The sequence below is a fragment of the Electrona antarctica genome, assembly GCF_951216825.1.
Source record: "Electrona antarctica genome assembly, chromosome: 14".
NCBI classification, from domain to species: Eukaryota; Metazoa; Chordata; class Actinopteri; order Myctophiformes; family Myctophidae; genus Electrona; species Electrona antarctica.
In genome coordinates, this window is record NC_136795.1 from 34,746,816 (window position 1) to 34,771,595 (window position 24,780).

General features: G+C 40.7%; 2 protein-coding genes across 11 annotated transcripts in view; both read right to left on the reverse strand.

The window, feature by feature from the left end:
• ubtf (upstream binding transcription factor) overlaps positions 1 to 11,217 on the reverse strand; it is a 12,069-nt gene extending 852 nt beyond the window's left edge. Inside the window, exons 1-21 of one of the 10 annotated variants that reach the window (XM_079521484.1) lie at positions 10,512 to 11,217; positions 7,999 to 8,065; positions 7,731 to 7,903; positions 7,497 to 7,580; positions 7,181 to 7,336; positions 7,015 to 7,079; positions 6,766 to 6,892; positions 6,536 to 6,646; positions 5,379 to 5,512; positions 5,126 to 5,267; positions 4,995 to 5,036; positions 4,642 to 4,752; positions 4,195 to 4,350; positions 3,466 to 3,609; positions 2,825 to 2,935; positions 2,644 to 2,732; positions 2,128 to 2,317; positions 1,981 to 2,028; positions 1,784 to 1,849; positions 1,555 to 1,665; positions 1 to 1,463 (exon numbers count right to left, since the gene is read on the reverse strand). The exon at positions 1 to 1,463 is cut by the window's left edge and continues 852 nt beyond it. In XM_079521484.1, the coding sequence (XP_079377610.1) occupies positions 1,365 to 1,463; positions 1,555 to 1,665; positions 1,784 to 1,849; positions 1,981 to 2,028; positions 2,128 to 2,317; positions 2,644 to 2,732; positions 2,825 to 2,935; positions 3,466 to 3,609; positions 4,195 to 4,350; positions 4,642 to 4,752; positions 4,995 to 5,036; positions 5,126 to 5,267; positions 5,379 to 5,512; positions 6,536 to 6,646; positions 6,766 to 6,892; positions 7,015 to 7,079; positions 7,181 to 7,336; positions 7,497 to 7,580; positions 7,731 to 7,903; positions 7,999 to 8,035 (2,196 nt within the window). In that variant the 5' untranslated portion in view covers positions 8,036 to 8,065; positions 10,512 to 11,217 and the 3' untranslated portion in view covers positions 1 to 1,364. Of the gene's footprint in view, positions 1,464 to 1,554; positions 1,666 to 1,783; positions 1,850 to 1,980; positions 2,029 to 2,127; positions 2,318 to 2,643; positions 2,733 to 2,824; positions 2,936 to 3,465; positions 3,610 to 4,194; positions 4,351 to 4,641; positions 4,753 to 4,994; positions 5,037 to 5,125; positions 5,268 to 5,378; positions 5,513 to 6,535; positions 6,647 to 6,765; positions 6,893 to 7,014; positions 7,080 to 7,180; positions 7,337 to 7,496; positions 7,581 to 7,730; positions 7,904 to 7,998; positions 8,066 to 8,371; positions 8,569 to 8,602; positions 8,943 to 8,983; positions 9,161 to 9,412; positions 9,630 to 9,650; positions 9,844 to 9,866; positions 10,053 to 10,290; positions 10,473 to 10,511 lie in introns of those variants that run through there. The other 9 variants (XM_079521490.1, XM_079521481.1, XM_079521483.1 and 6 more) reach the window with 9 other exon arrangements.
• Positions 11,218 to 11,345: 128 nt separating this feature from the next.
• Positions 11,346 to 24,139, reverse strand: slc4a1a (solute carrier family 4 member 1a (Diego blood group)). Its single transcript, XM_079521480.1, has 21 exons — positions 23,970 to 24,139; positions 22,489 to 22,571; positions 21,997 to 22,052; positions 21,427 to 21,530; positions 20,957 to 21,003; positions 20,320 to 20,485; positions 20,059 to 20,194; positions 19,666 to 19,750; positions 19,519 to 19,561; positions 19,237 to 19,421; positions 18,373 to 18,580; positions 17,810 to 18,013; positions 17,354 to 17,502; positions 16,596 to 16,790; positions 16,194 to 16,421; positions 15,559 to 15,648; positions 15,027 to 15,193; positions 14,262 to 14,503; positions 13,860 to 14,029; positions 13,489 to 13,662; positions 11,346 to 12,699 (listed from the first exon to the last, which is right to left on the reverse strand). The coding sequence occupies exons 2-21, from the start codon at positions 22,510 to 22,512 to the stop codon at positions 12,643 to 12,645; spliced, it is 2,730 nt and encodes a 909-aa protein (XP_079377606.1). The 5' UTR covers positions 22,513 to 22,571; positions 23,970 to 24,139; the 3' UTR covers positions 11,346 to 12,642.
• Between the last annotated feature and the right edge of the window lie 641 nt (positions 24,140 to 24,780).

Genomic DNA, 24,780 nt, shown 5'->3' on the forward strand with positions numbered 1-24,780 from the left:
ACTCATATACATGTTTGTGCATGAATGCACACAAGCACTGTATGTGCCGCATGCACACGCGCGCACACACACACACACACACACAGACACACACACACACACACACACCAAGGTTTACATGAAGTGCACACCTTTTTGGGATACGCAAACTCAAATCAGTTGGATTACAGTTCATTTCTTATTTAGAAAAATAACGAACCATTCACAAATTTAAAACCCATAAGCAATAGCAAATGGATCTTAACACAAAGCATAAACCCTTTCATCAAATCAACTGTAAATCAAAAAACAATGGTGGGAAAGGAAACAACTGTACAACATGTTTTTAAAATCATTTAAGTAAAAAAAACCCAAAAAAAAAACAAGTTACACACAACTAACGGCACCGGTTCCAAAATAAGCACTTATTAAGCCTGATTTATACACAGCCATGACGGAGTATGACTTAGGCATTACACTGTCACAGGCCAGGGTGAACCGTCAAAAATGTTCTAAATAAAATAGAATTGTTTCGATATAAACAAAGTTAATCTAAATATCTCCAGAAATTGTTTTACACATTTCTATGTATTAGGTCAGGAGACAATTCTATTGACTTTCATATTTGACAGCTGTCTATGACATTTGAACTGGTAATACACCTTATACTTGAAAATGTGGGGTAGTAGTAAAGTTCTCAAAAAGTTTCCAGCAACAAAAAGACATTCATAATGGCTTGATTTTTCCTGAAAATACCACCTCTTTAAGAACCAAAATGATAAAATCTACATCATATTCATTGACAAAAGATAGGAGCAAGGGAAAAAAAAAAGATTAAAAGAGACATTCTGAAGAGTGCAATTTTTCAGTTTCCCACACCCCCCTCCCCCACCCAAAGCGATCCACCATGCAAATGGATTCTTTGGCTCTGCTCTACGAAGCCCGTTCACTCCCCCGTGGACCTGTCTTTAACTTACAAGGAAAAATGGGAAATCTATAGCCGCAAATATTAAAACTCTAACCCATTGACATTTAACTCAAGATTGAAGCTAACTGTAGAACTGTAGGCCCCCCAACGTCACCATACATGCAATAGAAGGATGCTCTCTTCAGTAGGACATCAATGTCCAGAGCTTTGAGTTGGCTATTGTTAAAGATGTATTGAAACAAATGCAATACAAATGGGAAGAGTCCTTCTCATAAATACATTGGAAAAGAAAAAAAAAAGAAAAAAATTAGAAAAGTGGACGAGTGTGAAATGGACGAGGCGATGGAGGGGCTCCCTCTGGTGGTGGGAGGAAAGCAGGGTTGGCACAGTGGCAGAGCTCCCTGGACTCTTGGCTCAGCGCTGCTCAGTCTCTTTTGGGACAGGAGCCTGCCCAGTTTTAGTCTGAATCAGAGTCCGATGACTCAGCTGAACTTGACCCACTGCTGCTCTCCTCTGACTTGTTCTCCTTGTCTTCCGCCTCATCCTCCTCTTCATTCTACAGGCAGATTAACCATGAATTATTTTTGATTAAAAATGCATGTTTTTGTTGTGTTTTCAGAAATTTGGGGAAGTTTAACAGCACTCACGTCGTCATCATCGTCGTCATCGTCATCATCTTCTTCACTAGACGATTCTCCGTCAGAGGAAGCCTTCTCTTTTTCATCCTCCTCATCGTCCTCCTCTTCATCCTCCGATTCCTGTAAGAACCGAGTATTAAGTATGAATATTTAGGCTCTACTATTGCTCACATATGCAGTATAGGAGCAGAATCCATGCCATTTATGTATATGACCTAGGGCGTAAGTGAAAACTTACCGACTTCTTGGCCTTGGCCTTAATTTTAGCAACTGTGCCTCCCGGTCTTGCTGTACTCTTTCTTTTCTAAGACACACACACACACAAAAATCACATTATTGCATTAAGTCAGTGAGAAAGAAGGCAAAAGAACATAATATTGCTCCTGTGTGTACATGAAGGCACTGCAGGCATGTGAACAGAATGAGATAACTTACTTGTGAATTATACTCTTTGTAAGTATTTCTCTCTTGTGAGGACAGGCTCTGTGGAAGCATAGTAAAATCGGTGCGATCAGATTTATTTATTTTTCTTAACAAAAAACAAACTAGATTACAGAAATATCCCATACAATGAATGCTTACCGCCAGCCACTGTTCCAGCAGTACTTTGTACTGTCTCTGCTTTTCCTCTGCTATCTTCTTGTACTTGTCCTTATCCTTCTGCGGTAACCTCTGCCAGCGGGCACCGATCTCAGTCATCCGCTCTTTCATTGGGAGGTGGTTCAGCTCACCATTTGATAGCATCTCTTGAGAAAACTTCTGGTATCCATTTCTAGAGGAAGAAAAACAAAATTGGAGCCCTATAGATTAGTCCCAGCTTTGACGAAATTGGGAGTAAAAAAAAGAAAATAATCACACCTGTGTGAAGTGAGGGGCGCTCTAATCATCGACATACATCATCAAGAATGGTGGTCCCTTATTGGCCAAGGCGTGCCACCAACATACATACCCAGCCGATTTGCTCAGACACATATGATGTAAATTCTCCATTAATTGTCAATGGCATTTAATGTTTGTGTTCAGACAGAATCTACACTATAGCTGTTTATAGGAGGGGCCCTCCAAAAAAAAGGACCATGGCAGCTGTGACTAACTTACGATGGCGGTTTCTTGGGCTCTCCTTCAAACTTCATTTTCTTCCCCGAGGCTATGGCAGCAGCAGGGGAACGCATCTCACTCAGCTCTCTCTTTGTTGGGGGACAAAAAAGGGTGAGCAGTCAACTCTCAGTCTAGACAGTTGGAGATGTGGTGGTATGCTCAACTCAAGATGCACTCTTACCTCAAATCTTTTCTGGTCTTCTGCTGCCTTCTTGATCCACATTATCTTCTCTTTTTTCTCCATGGTGTTCCAGGTGGATTCCATAGCTTTCTGTGCCTTGGGTCGGTCAGTCTAGCAAAGCAGAGGTTTGGATATCATACGTTATTGTGATCATTTAGAATTTAGTTATGCTGTCATTTTATATACCAGGAGTCCAAAATCACTCTGACATTTTTACCCTGGAACCTTTCATGAGACCGAGTCAGCAGCAGTTTAAAAGACCATGTCATGATTGGTATGGCATGTTTAGCCCAATGACTACAACTCCCATTACATTTAAAATTACTGTCAACCATCAGTCCATTAGACCAGTAGGGGAAAAAAGAATTATATATATATATATATATATATATATATATATATATATATATATATATATATATATATATATATAATTCTTTTTAATGTGTTCTTACACCATTATTGATCTTGCTTGGATTTTGATGTCGTTTTATGTTTTTGCTTTTATTCTCTTTTGTTCTGTAAAGCACTTTGCATTGCATTTTTCTGTATGTCATGAAAGGCGCTCTATAAAGTTTATTATGATTAAATTAGGGAACAAAACATCTAACATTATTTTAAACAGCCACACACGCCTATACCTTAAATCTTGCCAGGTAGTCCCCAATGACACTCTGCTGCCAAATGTCCTGTGCAGTCTTTGGTGTGTCTGGCAGACTGCGATCGTCCTTCTCCTTCTTCATAGACTCTGCTTTCAGGACAGTTTCTAGCCGCTTATACTTCTCCTAAGAGAGAAAGACCACAACGAAATAATCTCGTGAAAGTGAAATGACCATAACTTGCTGAGAACAAAACTATGTTATATGGTTGAGCTATATCTAATCTAATGCACATGTATACTATGTGATAGCATGCCCATAGATATATATAAGAAAGCTAGATGGCTCACCCGCGCTGCTGGAGCGCGACGTGGCTACGTGACGGCCATCTTAATTCGGGCAGCATAACATTGTGTCTATGGGGCATGTACTTTTAAGCTCAACGGTTTGTTTTTTTATAAACATGAGAGACTGCTTTTATATGACGTTCATATAAAAAAAGATACTAAATCATAGCCACGTTGATAACGTTTGTATTAAACCAACCCGTTTGTAAATCCGTCAAGATTTGAGCGAGTTATATTTTTTTATGAGCTGCCATTTAACATACTGTACTGTAGCCCCGAAGCAAGATGGCCGCCAGGTGAACTACGTCAGAGACTCCGACTTGAGCCATCTAGCCTTTAGATAAGTCTATGGTGCTGCCTATTGCTCAACTCCTTCCCTCATTGCACTCTCCGCTGATTTTTGTATGAATTTTGCGTGATGTACCTTCTTCTTTTCTGAAAGCTCGTTCCACATGCGTGCCAGCAGTCTTGTAAGTTCACTGTCAGACAGCTCTGGTCGCTCCTGATGCAGTTTGGGACGCTTCTCCTCAGAGAAGATGAACATGGCTGAGATGGGCCTTTTGGGCTTCTCTGTGGTTGCCTACAGATTGTGGTGTATAATAATATTCATGGAGGGATTCTGTGATGCTCAGATGTACAGCTTTTACTGTCGAACAAATAGTTAATCATATGTTTGAGCCTGATGCACTATGCTATTAATCATAAATGTATTCCCTTTGTGCTACATTTTTATCACAGAACACGTACAACATACAGTATAATTATACAGTATATTTTATAGTATAGTTTCTACCCAAGACCACAACAGTAGCTATATCCAAGACTGGGTAATTGTGGTAACATGGATTCTGCTGCATCATCGAGCTCTTACCTTTGCTTTGGAGGCCTTCTTTTTCGAGGCAGGATTGCTTGCACCTCCCTTCTTAAAGCCTGCCATCTTCTGCTCACCTAAAACTCGCTGCTGCTCTTCCTCCGATAAGCTCTGCATATACAGTATACGCACAGTATGCAACATAAGCAAACAGTAAAATGCAAACAACTGACTTATTTCTACATTTTAAGAAAATACTTAAGAGGAATACCCGTTCTCATTGACCCAACTACTTATTAGCTATTCTCAAATTTGCATTTTATGCCCCCCCCCCCCCCACACACACACAAACACACAATTGTTTGTGTCACTCAACCACAAGATGGTAAAGTTAAACAAAACATTTAACTTACGCAGAGAAATCTGTTCATGTCAACTTCATAATCTTTCTTTCTCTGAAAAACAAAGTTAAGAAAATGAAGACAAATTGGGCATATCTTTCACATCTGTGTCATGACTCTTGTCTAATATTGTAGGAACTCACCTGTTCACAGCGTTTCTGGTAGGCATCCTTCTCATTCTGCTTCAGCAGCTTCCATCGCTGGCTGCACATGACCATGCGCTCTGTGCTGGGCACGTCTTTCATGCTGGACATAAGCTCCGCGCAGAACATCGAGTAGCCGTTTCTGAAAACGGACACACACACACAACATCAGAGTAACATATCCGTCTATTGTGCATTAGTCATAGAATACAGATGCATACAAGTAAGTGTAACCCATATTATAATTACTCACGGAGGTGGTTTGTCAGGTCGGCCATCAGACTTGTCCTTCAGTTGCCTTTCTGCTTTGGTCAAGGTGGATTTTATTATGTCCTCCTTGGTCATGTTCAGCTCTGGATGTTGCTGGATGTAACCCTGCATAGTCCCCTAAAATACAACACAAGCCCTGTTAAGTACACAGTAAAATCCTTAACCATGATGATGAGAGTGTACAAATGTAAGCCAATCGGGTTACAAAGTAACATTTGTACATTCTCAGGGTTAAATAACACTGGATTTGAATTCCTTTCCAAAACAGTATTAAAAAAAAGTGCTTCACAAAAAGTCACAAGTCTTTAGTTGCTGCTTCTTAAATGTTTATATCTCAAATCCAAGGGCAGGGAGATGCCGAGATTAGATTCACCATTTCAATAGATCAATCAACTTTTTCGTTCTTCACAGAGGCAGTTAAGACCTCCTACTGACATGTTCTCCAGAGTGTTGTTTAGATTTAGAATGTAACAACAGTCAATGTTTGCCAGGCCTACCATTTGTAGCCTTAATAGCCTAGTTAAATTAACACTGGCCTTTGGCCATGTCGATTGGGGTCCCAGTCCAGAGGTTAAACTGTAGACTATAGTTAATTCACAGAAAATACAATAACATAGCCCATAACATAACCATTGTAACAGGGCATGGTTTAGAAAAGCCTATATTTGCGCTAAAGTAATATATTGAATAACATAAATGTAGGTTTTACGGCTAGACTGGCATTGTAGAGAAGTGCACTAGTGAGAGATGAGATTATCTCTCCTTCATTGTGGGACTGCTGAGTAAAGCAAGTTCGTTATCTCTGCTGTGCACACAGGGGAACCATGTGTTTAATTATATCCATGGTCTTTTTCAGTCGCTTTCCATGTGCATCGCAAAAGTACAATGTGTTTGTTTTGGTAGTAGCCTACAGCAGGCGCAGCCACGCTTTTTCGCGTAATTGCATTAGTCAAAACGAAACCAGCCAGACAAACATTATGTACACAACGGGATCGCCGTTTTCAAACTGTCCACTCGCCATGATGGTAGAAAACAGTTGTTATGAGTGAACGTTAGGGGGAACATTGACAACGGTCCACACAGTCTGGTGGACCATGTGTGACATGTGTCACACTTCATCATACACATAAGAACACTCACCTCATACTCTTTATGCTGCTCCAGGGATTTGCCGATCCATTTGAGTCTCTTTTTGTCAGTCAACTGTGTCCACTGTTTCCCAAGACTGTCTTTAATGTCTTTGGTGGTTGCCTAGTATCAGACATAAAGAAAAAGATAAATAAAAGTCATACAACTCTCGCATACAAGAATATGTTTAGTGTCAAGCATGCCGTAAATGCCCCTCTCCGGTCCTCCTCCTCTTCACTTACATCTGGACGTGTTTTGAGGACATTCTTCTTTTCATGGTTGTACCACAGCTGCTGTGGTGTCTTGGGCTTCTCTGGTGCATTTGAACCTTTCTTGGTCATGCTCTCCATGAGATCAGGGTGCAGTTCCCTACATTCAAATAACACATCATTTGATGTACTCGACCACTTAACAAGCATTGACTGATTGATTTTGATGACTGACAAATAAGATGCTTTCCCTCATATCACTGGTACATAACAGGACCTTACCTGAACTTTGCCATGCTCTCCACAAATGTTTCTTTGTCTTTCAAGAAGTCTTCAACATATTTTTTCTAAAAACAGGCAAGAAAAAAAGTAGTATGACGCTGTCAAAACTGAACAATTCAGCTCATGATACTATTCTTGATTTAATCCCACAGTCCCTTTTATTCACCTTCTTCTTCTCAGGGAGCTCTCTATATTTCTTAGAAAGGATCTTGGTGAGGTCCAGGTTGCTCATCTCAGGGTGTAACTTGGCATACTTGGCTCTCTTTTCCATGAAGAACCGGAAGTATGGGGTCAAGGGCTTTTTGGGGAAATCTGGGTGCTTCTGATTATTGCAAAAAGCAAAATGCAGAGTTACACAAAGATAAAACAAGGAAGAACCGTTTGTTATCCATTAATGTTGTTTTGTATTAGGACTGATATATTATTTTTGTATTATGATTGTGAACCGTAACATTTGGCATCTATTGAATCATGGACATTACCTTTAGTTTCTTGCCTTTGTAAGGGTTTTTGATGTAGTCCTGGGCATCAAAAATCAGTTCGGTTAGTGTCCGGAATTTCCGTATCTGTTATGAGATAATATAAACACCACAAATATTCAGTAAAGCAAACTTTTTTTTAAAAAATTTGATCTCAAAACAACTCATTTATGACATCAAGTTAAATGCCATTTATTTACCATCCGCTCTGTATTAATCACGCTCAGCTAGGCCTACCTCTTTGGACAACTCAGTCCACCTCTGCTTGCACATCTCTGCTGTGAAGGACTCGAACGCCACCTTTCCCCAGTCTAGGTGTGACTCAGATGTCTTGTATTTGGTCAAGTCCTTCTGGGGAAGGGCCATCTTCATAGCCTCCAGCAGTTTTAAGAGGTCATCCTGTACCCATACTGAGACAATGTAGAGCACACAAAATTAGAAAATACTAAAACATGAAATCACATTGAATGCAAAAATGAACACATTTAAATATAGTCTACTCCACCATGTTCTTGGGCAGGTGTCTCCATTGCTCCATTCATTTGTAAGTGTACTGTAATCTGGCTCTATACCTGTTGCAAGGGTGAAAAGAACAAAAAACGTAATACATGAAGTAATCATACTGCCATATATGTATAAATAAATACCGAGCTATAATGTCTACTCTCTTTAATCACTACAGCACTGAATTCGATAACTAAACACTAGTCAGACAACGATGTTGTGTGTGTGTGTGTGTGTGTGTGTGTGTGTGTGCGCGTGCGTGCGTGTGTATGTATGTCTATATATGATATATATATGCCTATAGTTTTATTTTACGTATTATTAATATCCACAGTTTAAGTACAGTACATCATCAGCGATGTAAAATCTCCGACCTTTTCAACTCATGGCATTAAAATGTGCCTCGACATAATGGTTTATGTTCATTACACCGCCCCTAAACGTTTACGCTCCATCGTGAGACATAGGCTATTGCTTGTGACGGCTTCAAATCTCAAATAACACTGCAGAGGGCTTCAACTAGCACTTCGCAAGCGCCTCGTCGACCAATTTGTCAGCTGGAATGTGGCGTATTATTATTCCACAACAAAGTCTCCTGCACGTACGAGAGCGACCATTTTCGTGTGTCGTGCGCTCGGTAATGGAGTCTTTTCTCGGAGCGGAGGTGGGGAGGTTCCACGGATAGGAAGAAGGAAGCGATCGTTCATGGACTGCAGGCAGCTGTAGGCGACCAGCTGACCATGGACGGGGATCTGCTTTCGGTCTCCGTCGAGGGGGAATGGTGCACAGGGAACATCACCACCAAATGCAGCCTCACTACCGACGAGGCACCAAACACGGGATCTTGCTCCGCCATGAATCTCTAGCCCGAAGGTTTTTTACTCCAGGTCGGAGCGAGGGAACATTCGATCACAGTTAATAAATCCCTATACAAGAACTGCAGACAGTTTTACTAGTACGAATTGGCTGGCATTAGAATGTTTTACTTTAATGTGAAAACACCGTGCATTCTTCAGCGAGGCGTAGCCGAGTTCTACTTCCATGATGGCGGCTGCTTGTTGTTCACCCCGTCCTTGGTGCCTGGCTTGCACTACATTCGAGTGCTAACCAACATTGTCGAAATTGTCGCTAAAACAACTAACATGACTAAATAGAAGCTTTAGGTCGTAGTTATTATTACTCTCACTTCAATTTGCGAATATTACAAGATTCTGGTGATAAACAGTGGAGTTTTGAGCAATAAGCTACCACAGCCAAGGGCAAGCAGGTTCTCGAATCGAAGCGAACTGCTTATCGCCTGGCGCCTTAACAATGAATATATTACACTGAATGTAGGCAGAATATACCGATAGTTATATTTACAAATGTGTATAATTAAAAGGGGCAGCTTGAACGCCCCTGAAATTAACATTCACCCCTTGTTTCCGCGTGAAAAACCGTGGAGAATGCTTTAGCTTCCTGCAAACCAAAATAACGTTAAATTAACAATTAGCCAAAAAAGCGTTAGTTTATATTAATACGGCCTTCTGTAGTTTGTGGACACATATTAGAAATTGAGTATGTTCGATATGAGCAACCGAGCAGAGGAGACTCGGGGCTTGTGGAGGCGCAGGAAGAAAGAATGAAATATGAAATAATTTCTAACAAACTCACGTGAAAATCTGAATTAAACGTTAGTTTACAATAAATGTCGAATTCGCGATGTTCTAACGTCAGTTCCAAACATAGATGTTAGCTGGTTCTCGTTCTTTTGTTAGAAATTAAACGGCATATCCGAGAATGCGAGTAGTATCCTTCCTGGCTGCTGCTGAGACGGTTCTAGATCCGCCATGCTGACGCCTCACAGAGCGAGTCTACAAGGAGACCTACCGTGACAAGGTCCAATGGCGCACTGCACGCACAGCACCCGAGAAACGGGCTTAAAAGTAAAGCCAGGGCGTTGCAACCTCCCCTGACTCGATCCAAGAGCACAAGCAGAAACAGAAGGCGGGTTCTCGAGGCTTGGCGTTGGTGGTTCTGAGTTAGTCAGGCGAGAGAGAGGCGCTCGTCTGTACGGTGAGATATTAAACCGTGATCCCTGATGGCTAACCAGCGAGGCGGCTGGCTGTTCCGACAATAGCCGCATGGAGGTCTCGGCGCGGAAAGCACAGGCTATTCTTTCCACGGAATAGTCCGGTTATTGCACTGGTAGTCAAATTATGGTGGTGGGGGTGAAATGCGAAATCCAAGGCGAGTGGGTTTTTGGAGGAAAAAAATACCTTATTCTCGCTGGCAATTGACCCCAGCTTCTTACCCGCTGTAGAGGACAAGAAATTCGGGTATGGCGACCTCGCCTGTGCCCTACAGCAGTCAGTGTATTTTTGCCAGCACACAAGGCACACACGGGCGCTTTTGGAATCATCATAACAAATAACAACAAAGACTCGGTCGCTTATATTGTTTGAGTGAATGTGCCTTATATTGGATTATTTATCGCGCAGTTGTACGACGAAACGAGTCGGTTGTGTCGCTTACCTGTCTCAGCGTGAGTCAGTCTCGTTGTGGAAGAAGGGGTGGGTTGAACGTTAGCCAGCACTGCGCTGTCGGTCCAGGGCACAAGCGCTCCAGTCCCCGCAGAGATGGAACTTCCCCCCGCCTCCATCTCACTTGCTTTCTCCCTCCAGTCAACGCGCAGCTCTCTCGATCCAACCATTTCTCTAAGCGGAGACAGACATCCACGTTTTCGATCTCTCTCCAGCTCAGCTGCCTCACGTTTCTGGACCAGCGCGAAGGGCTGTTATTTTTCCGCAATTTCTCGGCCCAGCACGATCGCTCCACCGATCTGATGGCACTTAGATTTTATTTAGCTGCATAAAGTAAAAGTTGAACGTACGGTCCGATGATTTTATTGGGACGCTTTGTTATAATTTTGGATGTGTTGAATATAGTTTGATATATAAATTTAAATTAAAACATTAACATTTAATTGGAGAAAAAAGTTTTAATGTCAGTTTTTGGCATCAATATTAAGAACTGTTTAACATAAGCGTATCTATCCATGCCTTTTCAGATAGCATTAACCTAACCTTTTACCGAATTCTAAGCGGCAGTTTGACAGCTTCATTTTACCCTGCTGCATGTATTTCTTTCAAACTCCACCTTGTCTGTTTGTGGGCGGAACTCGGCCATCCAATCCAGACAGCCGGATTCATCGAAAACAAATGACTTTCCAATGAGCACTCATGTTTTCAGTATCAGTGCAGTGGTAGCGTTTTCAGTGGTCCAGCAACTGAACCTCCTCACTGATGGCTGAAAAGATGCTGTGACCTTAGTATGAGAGTTTGTTTTAAATAATCCACACTGGAGAAATTGTATATATGTATTTTTTTTAATTAAAGTGAAAATCAAAATGTTGTACAGTGTTCCAAGCACACAAATATACAATAGATGAAACAAAAATGCCACAATTACACAAAAGTTTCCTCACCATAATATTAATCAAATGTATTAAGCTAAACTATGATCTTGTCCCTAATACTGTTCTCTCCACCTTTACAATCATTAATAACTAAAATTACACTTCCTCGATTAGATTTGGACCGCCCGTAGTTAAGTAGGTTAGTTGGTAGCGAGGCCGGCTGGAAATCAGAAGGCCTCGCATCCACCTGTGTCTACGACGTGTAGAAGTGTCCCATAAGTGAGCAAGACACTTAACCCCTTAACAGCTGAACTTCCCCAGAGGCTCAGAGAGCTCATCATGACCATCTGAGTGAAGCTTAAATTGAATTTCCACAGGATAATTAAAGGTCTAAAAAAATGTGGCAAATAAATTCTCATTCAGAAGCAGAAGTAAGCATACCTCAACCTTATGTACAAACTATCCATATGCTAACTGAACAGCTAAATAAAATGAATGCTTAGCTTCTTTCAATGAACAATAGCACAACACAATAAATGACACAATTCTTAATCATGAGACTGTGAGAAAAAGTACAAGGGAAAGATTGGTGTGATGGTCCCATTATTATGCATTATCTATGCATCTTAGAAATTAAATAAAACTACTGTGTATCACCCTAAGTACAGATATGATTAGACTGATATAACATTGGTAGGACAACAATTTTGCAATATTGCTACACATTCTCAAGCTAAAATATATATTCAACTACTGTACCCAAGACCTTAATGGAAAACAGCACTGCGTTTCAGAATACAAATCATTTTAACATGCATTCCCATTTGCATTAACATACAATTTAAATAGTAAAATAAGGGAAAGGTAGTAAGGCACATAATAGGTTTCTTTTAGAGCTGTTGGTACTACAATAAAATGAATTCTAAGTCCCTGAGTAGTGAGTAAGTCTCTTTTTTTTTAAATAATTTGCAAAGATTGTCTTAGTAACATGTGGATTATATTCAAGGTTGATTACAAGCTTTGGTAGAACTTTTGTCTGACCACAGTAATATATCATCTGTTCTTAAATTGAGTGGTATTGCCCCTGAAATAAGAAAACTACTAAAGAGACATGGTTACAAATATATTTCCCACTGTTATTTCTGAAGGCACATCATATCCAATTTTCAAATTACTCACTGGTAAATAGGATTTGAGTTCATATGATTATTGGTGAATGGTGGTGTGTTCATGGCAATGCGTTATAGGCTACACATCTGCCCCTTCTTCTTCATCAAATTTCACGTTGGCATCATCTGCGTCCAGCTAGAAACAAATTAAATCCAATTACAATAAAGAAACACACATCGCCAGATATGTTAGCATGCTGATTTCTAGACATCTCTGCAGGTTTTGTAATGTCCTACCCATAATATAAAAAGTTACTGCATCTTCACACTACAGCAGTGGCTCCCAAACCTCTCAGCTCAAGACCCCCCATTTTTGGAAAGTTTCTGACATTATTTATAAATGAAAAAAATGTGTGACTTTTTTCTCTCTCTCTCTCTTTTTTTTTTTTTTTTTTTTACAAATCTTTTATTGATTTTAACATTTATTATTTTTTCAATCTGAATGGTTGAATGGTATGTCCCCCTGCTCTTCTATTGGGACATTTAGATTGTGTCTAAAGTCATGTCTCACCTACTGTAGACCCAGGATCTGACACAAATTTTGACCTGATAGTCAAGATTAAATTTAAACCATGAGCAAGCAGGCAGGCTCTATGGTAAAAATGTCATCACTTGCACAAGAAAATAGAAAATGTACTCACGACCCATAAAAATGCAAACTAGAAATGTGTCCCGGCCCACTGTTACACTGGTACTACAGTGTTCTCTCTCTCTCTCTCTCTCTCTCTCTCTCTCTCTCTCTCTCTCTCTCTCTCTCTCTCTCTCTCTCTCTCTCTCTCTCTCTCTCTCTCTCTCTCTATATATATATATATATACACGCACACAGTACAGTATATGGAAATTCAAATAAAACAACTAAGAAATCTCAAACTCCAATAAAGAGCGTGTCTGAGTGAGCACCACACAGCACCAGACTGTAACTTACACATTTCATCTCCATTTGACTGAAGAGCTTGCCAGTCATGAGCATACGCAGAGGTATGGTCATAATGAGAATAAATGGCAGTGCCAGAGAGAAGGGGCTCATCTTTACGGCCCAAAGAAGAGCGAGGCACATCAGCTGAATCAGAGTGAAGAGATGCATCCGCATTGTCGACACCTTGAAAAAGCAGTAGAGGAATGTGGGAATGAATGCATGTGTTAATTTAATACATGGACTCTTAATTATTTACATACTGAATATTGCACCAATTGATGTTGTGTAAAACCACTGCATCACAAATGCAATGCATTCAATATATTTAAAAAAAAATCTAGGTCTAGCAACATTCTGAAGTTGTGAAGAGTGTTGAATACCCTGGTGGCATAGGCAGTTGAAGGATGGTATTTCTTTGGTACAAAAAATAGAAGTACTCTGTCCCACATCTGGATTCCATTGAGGGAGGTGACACCCATGTAGAGGAAGATTCCAAACAGGGCGGTCATTGGAATCATCTTCAGTATGGGTTCCATGAAAATGGATACACCTGGAAGTTGCATAGAAAATGATTGCTTAACAAAGGCATTTTGCTTTATTGTGAGTAATTGCACAGCAAACTGGATGTATAGGCCTTAATCGCAACATTGGTATTTCTGTGACCTGTCTTGTATGTGTGTGTGTGTGTGTGTGTGTGTGTGTATTGATCAATAAAAAAGAGAAATAGCTCCAAATTGATATTCTGTAGTGTCTCTACCAGTACAGTAGATGGCAGCACTTACCAACCAGGACGGCCACGAGCAAGCCACTAATCCGTTGCTCAATCACCTTCTCAACCCCCTGTTTCGGGGCCGTGTTCATGACCGTGAGGGCGTTGGCATGGGTGACAGAACGCACAGTGGCAGCACTCAGCCAGGGCATTCCAAAAATAGAGCAGATGCCACCCATAGTGACTAGGATGAGCAGATCCCAATGGAATCCAGTTCCCTTGAGCATCTTCTTCTCAGGCTTGCTCACAATCAGCCTGGAATTCCACAAAGACAGTCAGGAGTTAAACAGAATGAGTGAGTGAGTGAGTGAGTGAGCAAATATGCAATAAATGCATGTACACAATATACATGAGCAGGACCCCCCAACTCACAACACCACAAACATATTGCATGTTGTAACCCTAAGGTATATACAGGGGGATTGTTCCTTTAACTGTGTTGGCGGGCTGAGCGCTCGGACGAGGAGTATTATGGGATATTTTGTGTTTACTTTCTGTTCTGGTGGAGAGGGAAGTGGTCGCGCTATTCAGAGGAAGAGATATATTATTTTTGTTTGTTTACTACGGAGAGTTGATACAGAATTAGAACCCTGGCTGATCACGTTTGTCCTTTGAATTATTTTTTGTTTATTAAATCACCAGTTCTGCAACACGGACTCCTTTTTCTTTACAGCATAGAAATAAAGCATAAGGATTATTCCAGAGAGGAGAGACACAGTGGTTATAATGTGTGTCAGGACACATATGCCAACAGGGTGTAAAGTAGAATGTCACTCACGTAGTGATCTGGGACTCGAGGAAGATGAGGATGAAGACTAGTAGGGCTGGTACACTGCATGCTGGCATCATCCAGATAGGGAAGTCTTTGTGTAGTCCCATGGGGTTGATAAACCAGCCTCTGACGGCAGGATTGGACACCTCAATACCTTTCGGCACGACCAGTTTCTACAAGAGCAAACGCACGCACGCACGCACGCACGCACGCACGCGCGCACGCACACACACACACACACACACACACACACACACACACACACACAGTGTGTAATAAAAATAAATCTCTCAGTGATTAAAGCGGTGTGAGTTTGTGGTCCAATGATCTCTTAAAATTCAAGATTCAAGATCTATTATCTCATATACGAGTACACAAGAGTAAAATGATCTAGCAGCAATAATAAATAATAACAAAGAAATAAAGAAAAGCACCAATAATAAACAGTAAGATCAAGCAACATTTCAGGTTTCATATTATCTTAGCTACACAAATATACAAAGGCTTTTTACTTCTTTTTTAAGAGCAAAGAATTTACCTGAGTGTAGGCTTCTTTAACACTTATATCCACAGCGGCCATTAAGAAAATAGCGATGGGGACTCCAAAATCTCCAATCAAGCTACGGAGCTTGAAAAACAGACCAAAAGAGTCACTGGTTAGCATTCATACAAATTACTTTGAGAATACTACAGTGCTTTTGCACTGTAGTATTCTCAAATATCTTTCAGTAATGAGCAAAATAATGATATTGGAACAGTCAGTGTAGGTGCTTTTTCATTTGTTAATTATAGGGTCCAGTCTATTGCCTGGCCATAGGCCAAGGCATTTAAAAAAAGGTTTGTATGCACAGAATGTACTTTATGATGAATATCACCACACTAGGACACCACACAAGCAGCCAGCCTTTATAGTGCCGCTTCACCACTGAACATTGTATTGTGTTTTGTGCTGCTTCGTTCCCAAACTGCACTCATAACTTACAATCGATGACTAAAGATTGGACAGGGAGGCCACGCCATTATTAGACTTTACGTCTTCCTTTTATTTATATTTTCTCTAGAAGATAAGGCACTGCAGTGAAACTAGGCTAACCTGGGGGGCCATTTCAAGTAAAAAACGACAGCAACAAAAAAAACTATGCGTATACAAATTAGTCAAATGTATGGACTTACGAAGTCAGGAAGGAAGTGACCCTGCTTGAATATACGTAGTGCGTATGCAATGGTGAAACAACCAAACATAAGGCACATAGACAGCAGGGCAGTGTTGGGGAATTCTATGGGAACTTTTACATCCATAGTTCCATTGCCATGTGCGACGGTCTCTGTGATGAATGTTACTAGGGGTTGTGTGGTATTTATCTCGGCATATTTCCACATCAATGGATGGGTTTTGAAAATCTGTGAAAGAAGAAAAGCAAATATGATTGCCTGAGAGGTAAAGCACAACGTCCAAAAGGAAAAGGCAAACAGAAACACCATATGATTTTTGTTTTTACTGTTTATAAAATTATGAATATAAAACAACAACTTTTGGTGACATTTAAATGGAATGGGAAAATGTGGTGTGGAGACCTTTCCGAGTTTACTGAAGGTCTCGAAGATGAAGATGAGCGAGATGAGGATTGAGAATATTTCCTGGGTGAAGCGAGAGATGTATCGGACCAGGAAGCTTCCCTCCACAGCCACAATTAATATCACAATCACGATTAGCCACATTCCGACCCAGACTCGACCCACTATGTACTCAATGCCTTGACTCTCGCAGAACTATAACATAGAAGAACAAAGGCAATAATCAATGTCAATGAAAAACTATTAAATAGTAACAAACACAGGTAGAAATGCATATACCTATATATTGACGTAGTCAGTGTGGAATTCATTAATTAGGCAAGACTAACATAGGCTGATCAGATAATACGTGAAGAAGCGCTGTGTTGGTCGGTAATTATATCAAACTGAGAACAGGCGCTCTTTGGAAAGGGTTACGTTTCAGGACAAGAATTCTAAGTTCATATACTTTGTAGGATCACAGTGGAAAAAAGAATGCGTTGAACTTAAAGGTCCAATGCAGTTCTGTTCAGTTCAAGTAGAACAATATTTTATTAATCCATAGCAAGGAGTTTAAAAAAAACACAGGTGACCAACATGTATCGGCTGAGACTGACACTAATCATAATCTCTCCCCTTCCTTGCCTTCGGCTTAGGGACAATTAAGATTTTAATCAGCCAAGGAGGATAACGTAACATCTGACAATGTTTATCACATTATATGGCTTTTACGGCTAAAGTGGACAGTCTACTAGTCTAGAAATGTGAATTGTACATACTTTGAAAAAAGCCTCCTCAAACACAAGCAGTGGTCCAGAGAAACCAATGACTAGCAGAGGTTGGGCAGCAATCAAACTGAAGATGATTCCCTGGATGCTGGTCGATATCATAAGCTCTGACACCCCCATCCAGCTTTGTGTTTTATCAGCTAGGGTCAGACAAATGAGGAATTATGCACACACTTAATAATTCTCTATCATATTAAATACTGTTACACAAATAGATGTATCCGAGTATCAGAATCAAACTTTACTGTCACATCACATTACATGGGTGAAATTCTTAATTGTGCAGGCCCATCAATGCAGTTAAAAGATAGATAGAGAATTAGAGCATAGAAGTAGAATAAAGTGCTTTAAAAAGTGGCTGATGTGCATAATAATTTAAGAGTCATGAATGCGTGCCTAAAGAAAAGAAGCGCTGGCAAAGTTATAGTTGCGTATTTAAGTGCTTACCCAGAAGTCCTCCGAAGGTGACAGCAGGGGACAGGGCAGCAAAGTAGATGAAGATGACGGCGGCCAGAACCTGAGGGTTCAGGGCGTCTGTGTAATCACTGAGGTAGTGACGGTAACGACGCTTCAGGTCTCTCACCATCCCACCAAAAGGATAACCTGTACGAGCAAGTGGATCCTCTCTGGGCTCCTCTGGGGCTTTCGCAGCTGGTCAAGAAGGAAACCAAATGTTAACATATTTAGTAGATCTGCTATAAAATGTGTCTTTCTTTTTATCGTCACTGTCAGGCTTGTAAGTCTTTCAACCTGCGTAACTTTCAACCTGGCATTTCAAAATGTTCCAAAAGTAGTGAAAATAGCAGATTGGCTATTTTGCTACTTTCGCACACACAATGAAGTTGTAGGTAATTCAGGTTATGTAAAATGCTTAAAGAGTCATATGTTTTTAATATTTCACTTTTAATGATGTAAAAACAACAATATACAAACTCAATATATGAAAGGATATGAGAGGAGAATTAAATTCAGCTCAAATTGAAGATGCGAGAACTGGATGTAAGACTGACCTTTGACCCTGTCACCGAAGGCGAGCCGATTGTCACATGGGCGGAGTCTGTCGCGGAGCAGCTTCCGCTGGAAGTCGATGACTGGCGCCAGCATGGCCTGGTCTTGGATCTCGGTGGGGGGGATGACAATGCTGCAGTCCATGAAGTCAGCAATGGCGTTGGTCACGTCCTGTCCCGTCTGAGCCAGGTACGCCTCCAGACCAAACACCTGCAAGACAGAAGGTTTTAGTTTTGAGCTCTTCTCAGGTAGGCCTGTCACAATCATTACACATAATCACAATCATTTGAGATAATGGCAATTTGAATTATTGTCATAATCGATTCCACGTTGAAAGATAAAAAAATAGTAGACATATTAGCAGATCTACAAGCTCACTGTGAGCTTGTAGATCAACCAGTACTAATTACTTACTTACTTACTTACTTACTTACTTACTTACTTACTTACTTACTTACTTACTTACTTACTTACTTACTTACTTACTTAGATCAGCTATTTCTACAAATGTTTAAAAAACTAATTATGAGTATAAAATGATTAAATATAACCTATTTCTATTCATTTTGAGTATTGGTAATGAATGATCATTGTCAGTCATTTCTTTGTTTATTTAAGTTAGTTGACATATCTGATCCTGTGCGATTTGTGTTTATAACCCATAAAAGTCAAACACAAAAGTAATTTGGTGTTTTGATGTTCAATGACAAAAACACGATTCAATCGTTAATCGCAATTATTTTTGATGACAATATTATTCGTCAAGTAAAATATCATGATTGTGAAAGCCCGATTCAGGATGACAAACTAGTCAACAGCTAGTGTCATCACATTTCTCCCTCTCCACTGTCTCCACTGTCTCTCACCCAGTCGGCCATCAGGGCACCCATGGCGCGGCCACCCTCGTGGTAATCCAGCCCACTCTGACTGGGTCCCACCAGCACGAAGATGAAGCGAACGGGCACAGGAGCCTCGAGGGCAGACTGCAGCACCACAGAGTCACTCAGCCTGACAAAGGCTACCGCTGGCTTCTGCAATGTGTCCAGGACGCCTGTGAGAAAATGAAAACAATAGCTTAATATACTGTACACAATAATGATAATAATATAAAGAGACCCACTTTCACGTCTGAAATGTCATGCACTTACCTGAGAGAACGATGGAGCCCTCCACTCTGTCAGAGTAGTCTCTCTGCAAAACAGTGGGCAGTCAACAGAGTGTGAGTTATGAGATGTTCATAACAGATGAAAGCAATCCTTATTGGGCATAGCAGGATAACTGAGAATGCACTATACCCTCTTGGTGACCGAAAAGGTTTGCATCTCAATGTCTCCTGGTTCAGTCCCGATCTGCCCTTCTTCAGTACCTTGGTCAGATTGACTGGAAGGACAAAGAGAGAAAGAGAGCGTGAGATTACAAAATAAATAGAATACACAACTGTATCATGGGACTCATGTTCTAAATGTATTTAATTACTTTTATGTGCAACTGCAACCTGTGTAGCTTGTCATTGTGACAGGATACTGCGAGTGCGAAGCTCTATGTAGCATGTAGTGATGGGCAAGTCTATTGCATGATCACTCACTGTCACACATTGTGAGTGTGTAATAGACAGTTTGTAGGTATCCATCACTAGATAGGCTACGTGAGTGTATGTAAAAATACATTGTATACCACATGCGTGATACCTGCGTCTCATCAGCAGAGCCCTCAGTACAGAATCTCGATCACCGGCACGTATTTCGTTTTTGTTCAGCAGTTCATCAACAACCTTCTCAGCCACAGCAGACAGTGAGCTGGCATTCAGGTCCAGGAGGATAACACCTAAATACATTTTAGGCAAACAGTCACAATGGAAACCATGCTTGACCACACATCAAAATGAGCATAAACTTGTCAGCTCTGCATTTTCACATCTGATGCATTTTGCTGAGGGTCTGCCTGTGTACCTGTGCTCATGATCTTGCGGAGCTGCAGGAGACTCTTGAAGGTGAGGTAGGAGACGTGCGCGGTGCTCCATTGTCCGCTAGTTGGGTCTAAGTTCTCCTCATAGCCAACCCAGCGGCCGGTCTCTTGCCAGGTGCTACCCTGGAGCTCATTCAACTCTACATAGGCCTGCCATAACACAGCAACGTTAGACAGGGACCATTGCACAGTAAATTGATACATGTTAAACCCTCTGTAACCTTCCTGTTCTAACCCAGATTAAAACCCAGGTTTCTTGCACAAACAAAAATTGTCAGTCTGTACCACTTGTCATTGTTGTCAACCAGTCATGTTAAACCAGACACAGACATCTAAATGTCTCAATAAGAGCAGGGAGACTAAATACACATTTGTATAAATTATATTATATTAACATACTCTACCATACAGTTTGGATGAATTAACATTCTAACAGAGTTCTAAAGAGTAAGAATGGACCTTTATGAGTACATTTTTATTTTTACACTTTCAAATTAACACAGAGGACTTTACGGTTAACAAAGGTTGGCCTAAAACTAAATTAAATACACTTTCAATAAACTGCGTGTGGTTAGATTACAGTTGGTGCCGGTAGATGGTAAAGAAAGATGGTAGACCTACCTGAGCATCCCCTCTTGTGTTGGCGTTGGTGTTCAGGTTCCGGAAGGCTGAAATGGCCAGATAAAAATGCAATTAACTTTTGATATCACAACCTTTGCATGATGAACAATTATGCATGTCGGGAGAAATCTCTGCTTGTACTGGGGAGGGTGATGATCAGAGCAGTGATTCTCAAACATTTTCATCACACACTCCCACATTTAAAAAAATATCTATATATGTATTATTATTTGGCTGCAGACCCCCAACTGTTTGTGCCTTGGGACCCCCATACAAGATTTGTGTTAAAATGTTCAAAGACTATTCAAAATCTTTAAATTTTGTTCAAAAAAATAGCTGATCTACAAACTCATTGCAACATGTTGTGAGTTCGTTATTTTCAAATATCCGATACACATGGTAAAAGTTGTTAAACTGATCTGACCCTTCAAGGACCCCGGATCTCACTATGAGAAGTACTATAAGCTTACCCTCTGAGGAAGCGGGGAGGACGATGGTCTCGAAGGGCACCACAATCCCCTCATCCCCCCTCCTCTGCTCCAGGTCATAGCTGTCTCTGTGGCCTGGTGGAGTCCTGGTGGGGAGGAGGATACAGAACAGTGGTATAAACTGAACAATAAGGCTAAGTAGAGCAGGGGTTCTGCTCTGCAACGCCTCTCAATGTCTCACCAGATTTTACGGACAAGATGCCAGGAGCATGTCTTTCTGCTTACGAAGCGACGCAACTCAGCCCTGACAGGGGGGAAAATGTTTTGGGAGGAAAATCACATCAATTGCTATTGTGGTGTGGTGTTCAAGTGAGGCAGGGTATGGGTCTGCAGTGCAGCTTGCTATCTTTCAGGATATTCAAAAGGGAGCACTCATTTGAGGCTCCTCAAGTTTGGTTTTTGCAAAGATAAGAGTGCTGTTCTCTCCATGGCCAGAGGAGGGCAGGATTTGACTACGTAACTATCTCCTATCACGACAGAGGCACTTGGGACAGAGGCACTTGGGACCTCTACCAAACATCTACTTATACCAGTAAGAATTAAGGAACTTACAGTCTTAATGGAGAAGGGAAGGCTGACTCATTGTCTTCATATGACGAGTCACTGCCCTAGTTTAGATTAAAGACAAAGAATAATTAATGGAAGAGAGCTTGCAGGGATTGACAAGGCCATGGTGATGTGGAAAAACACTTAACTTTACTACACACATACTAAACTCTCCCTCAGTCCATTGTAATACCAATACAATACCCAAGGCATTAAGCCACCATTACATCATAATCTTTAAAGGAAATCCAACCTCAGTCCATATTATTGCTTACTATAAGATGGTCCCATTTATGTCTACGTACTATAATATTCCAGGAAGAAAAAGCCTGGAACTTAATTGAAATCCCCACCAATAATGTCTAATGAATTTTCTAGTTATCCACAGCCCACCTCTGAGACACAAAGTAGAGGGAGTTGTATAGTAAGAATCAGAACATAATTTATGGAGATAAGGTTGACAAGTTTGGAGAAAGTGTGGAAAAAAGTTAGGCTGACCCCAAAAGACAGATTGTTTTCCATTGGTGTGTTTCAGATGTGTATAGTCTTCCAATAAATTCTCAGCAACGGTCGAGCATTCCCTGTAGCAATAAAACAACAATCATAAACACAAATATATATCTCCTCATATGAGATTCAAATTTGAGATATGCTTGCAATTGTGACAAAGATGAGGCTCATATTGAGCCTCATCGTTTGAGTAACATCTATTTGAAGCCAACATTTCTGCCGGATGAATGGCACAAGTTACAATTTACAATTTACAATTTAGGCATTTAGCAGACGCTCTTAATCCAGAGCGATTTACATTAAGCAAGTTTCTGTGTACATGAATACTTGGGATGTACGGCATCTTGTTTGGATTAACAATATTACTGGGGAAACATCCAAGAAGATACTTTAAATAACAATAAAACACCTTTCAACACTAGTGAAAATAGCCCATCTAAAAGCTCAGAATGCTACACGATGTGTATAGATTGGCCATAATTTACTAATTATTATATTATATATATTATTATATAAATGATTGTCAACTGGTATTTGGTCAAACATGTTGTGCTATTTGGTTCCATATCGCCCAGCCCTAACATCTTCTGCAATCTACTGTGACAGACACTGTCTGGGGGGCTCAGGACCATGGCTGATGGTAGATAGTAAGACAGCCGTTGAGACTACAGCATGTGTCCTACAGTACTGTACTTTATGAAGTGAAACAGCCAACCTATATTTTCTTATCTATTGGTTACTCCCTATTTGTTACAGCACACTGTGCTACTTCTATCATACACTACTGTAACAACATTATTACAGAGAGGCCACTATTTGAAATACAAATAAGATACATATATTAAGCTATAATCTACAGTATATAGAAATGCGCATAGAATGAGCATTGCTCATTTACTATAATTAATTCTTGGAGCACAAATTATTATTAAGCATGATGAATATCAATTGAACAGCATAGCTGGCAGCATACTGCATTATCACATTCAAGGGATTGCTTTAATTTAATTGGCTTGGTAATTTCCAGAAGAAAGTGCAATGAATATTACAATTTATGTCAAATTGTATGGAATATTCCTTACGATAACAACAAGCCAACAAACATAACCATAGCAAATTACACAATATTATTATTGTAATGACAACGGATATTGGAAAGATAAGGAATTTATTTGCTGTTAAATCATAACAAGCTTTAGAAATGTGACCCTCAAACTATGCAGAATAGATAGACATACATTTGTATAATTTTTCAATAACATATTGAATGTTTTCTTATGGAAATTGACCTGAATTTCTGCCCTCAGCTTGTAGACGTACTGTAAATTTAAATTAGCAAGCCACCATGAGTAAGCCAGGAGCAACTCAAATGTCCATTGTGTTTCACCTGTGCCCCACCCAAATAATTTGACCCTTCTGGTCCATTAAGTGCCAATAACCCCATGACCACAGAAGGCCACACCCCTTACCTGCATGCAGGTACTCCCACCTGGTCTGCAGCGCTGGGGACAGGGCGATCGCTGCGCTGTAAACGTAGTCGCGCCAAGCGATTGAGTGACCAAAAACCGATGAAGATGAGTACAGAGAACGAATGCCAGCAGAGGGAACACCCATACGAAATTACGTCGACCTGAAAGGCCTGCACTCGACAACCCTCCATTCGCCTGGGCGCCCTTGGGGGACGAGAAAGATAAGGCATGCATGACTGACAAACAGCCATATCTACCTCTGGCACCTTGATGCAGGGATATCCCAACCCTCCACCCCTACGCCCCTTCAAGGCCAAGGCCAAGTTGGGACAGCCTGTCAGGCATACTGACCTGTATGGACCAATGGGGTTCACTCCACTTCATCTTCTTGACTCTGGGGGGTCTCAAAAGTAGAGGCCAGACAAGGGGGGGGACATATCAGGAGGAGAGCATCTTGACCTGCTGCGTCATGTCTGCATATCGAGGATTCCCTTTTCGATGATGCAGGGAATCCCCCCTAGTGATCATCTTGAGAAGGTTTGATAATCACATTTACGCAACAGTTCTCCAACAGCTTATTTGTGTTGACTCTACAGCAGGGGTGCCCACACATTTATGACGTGAGATCTACTTTCAAAATGACCAGCTCAACAAGATCTACCCACTGAAAAAATAAGTGTACCATTGCTGAAAATAGTTTAAATATATAATGTACCTGGGGGGGCTTTATTTAACTTAAACGCCCAATGCATTCTCAATGGCAATAGCACAAACTTTGTCATGCTACTAGTCCTACATACTTACACCTAGA

Excerpts from the sequence above, each read along its gene's own strand:
- slc4a1a (XM_079521480.1), bottom strand. The coding sequence starts at position 22,512 with ATGGAAAACAATCTGTCTTTTGGG. Across the intron at positions 22,053-22,488 it reads AAAACAATCTGTCTTTTGGG|GGCAGTGACTCGTCATATGA; the intron begins GTCAGCCTAACT and ends AATCTAAACTAG. Across the intron at positions 21,004-21,426 it reads CCTCCCCGCTTCCTCAGAGG|CCTTCCGGAACCTGAACACC; the intron begins GTAAGCTTATAG and ends TGGCCATTTCAG.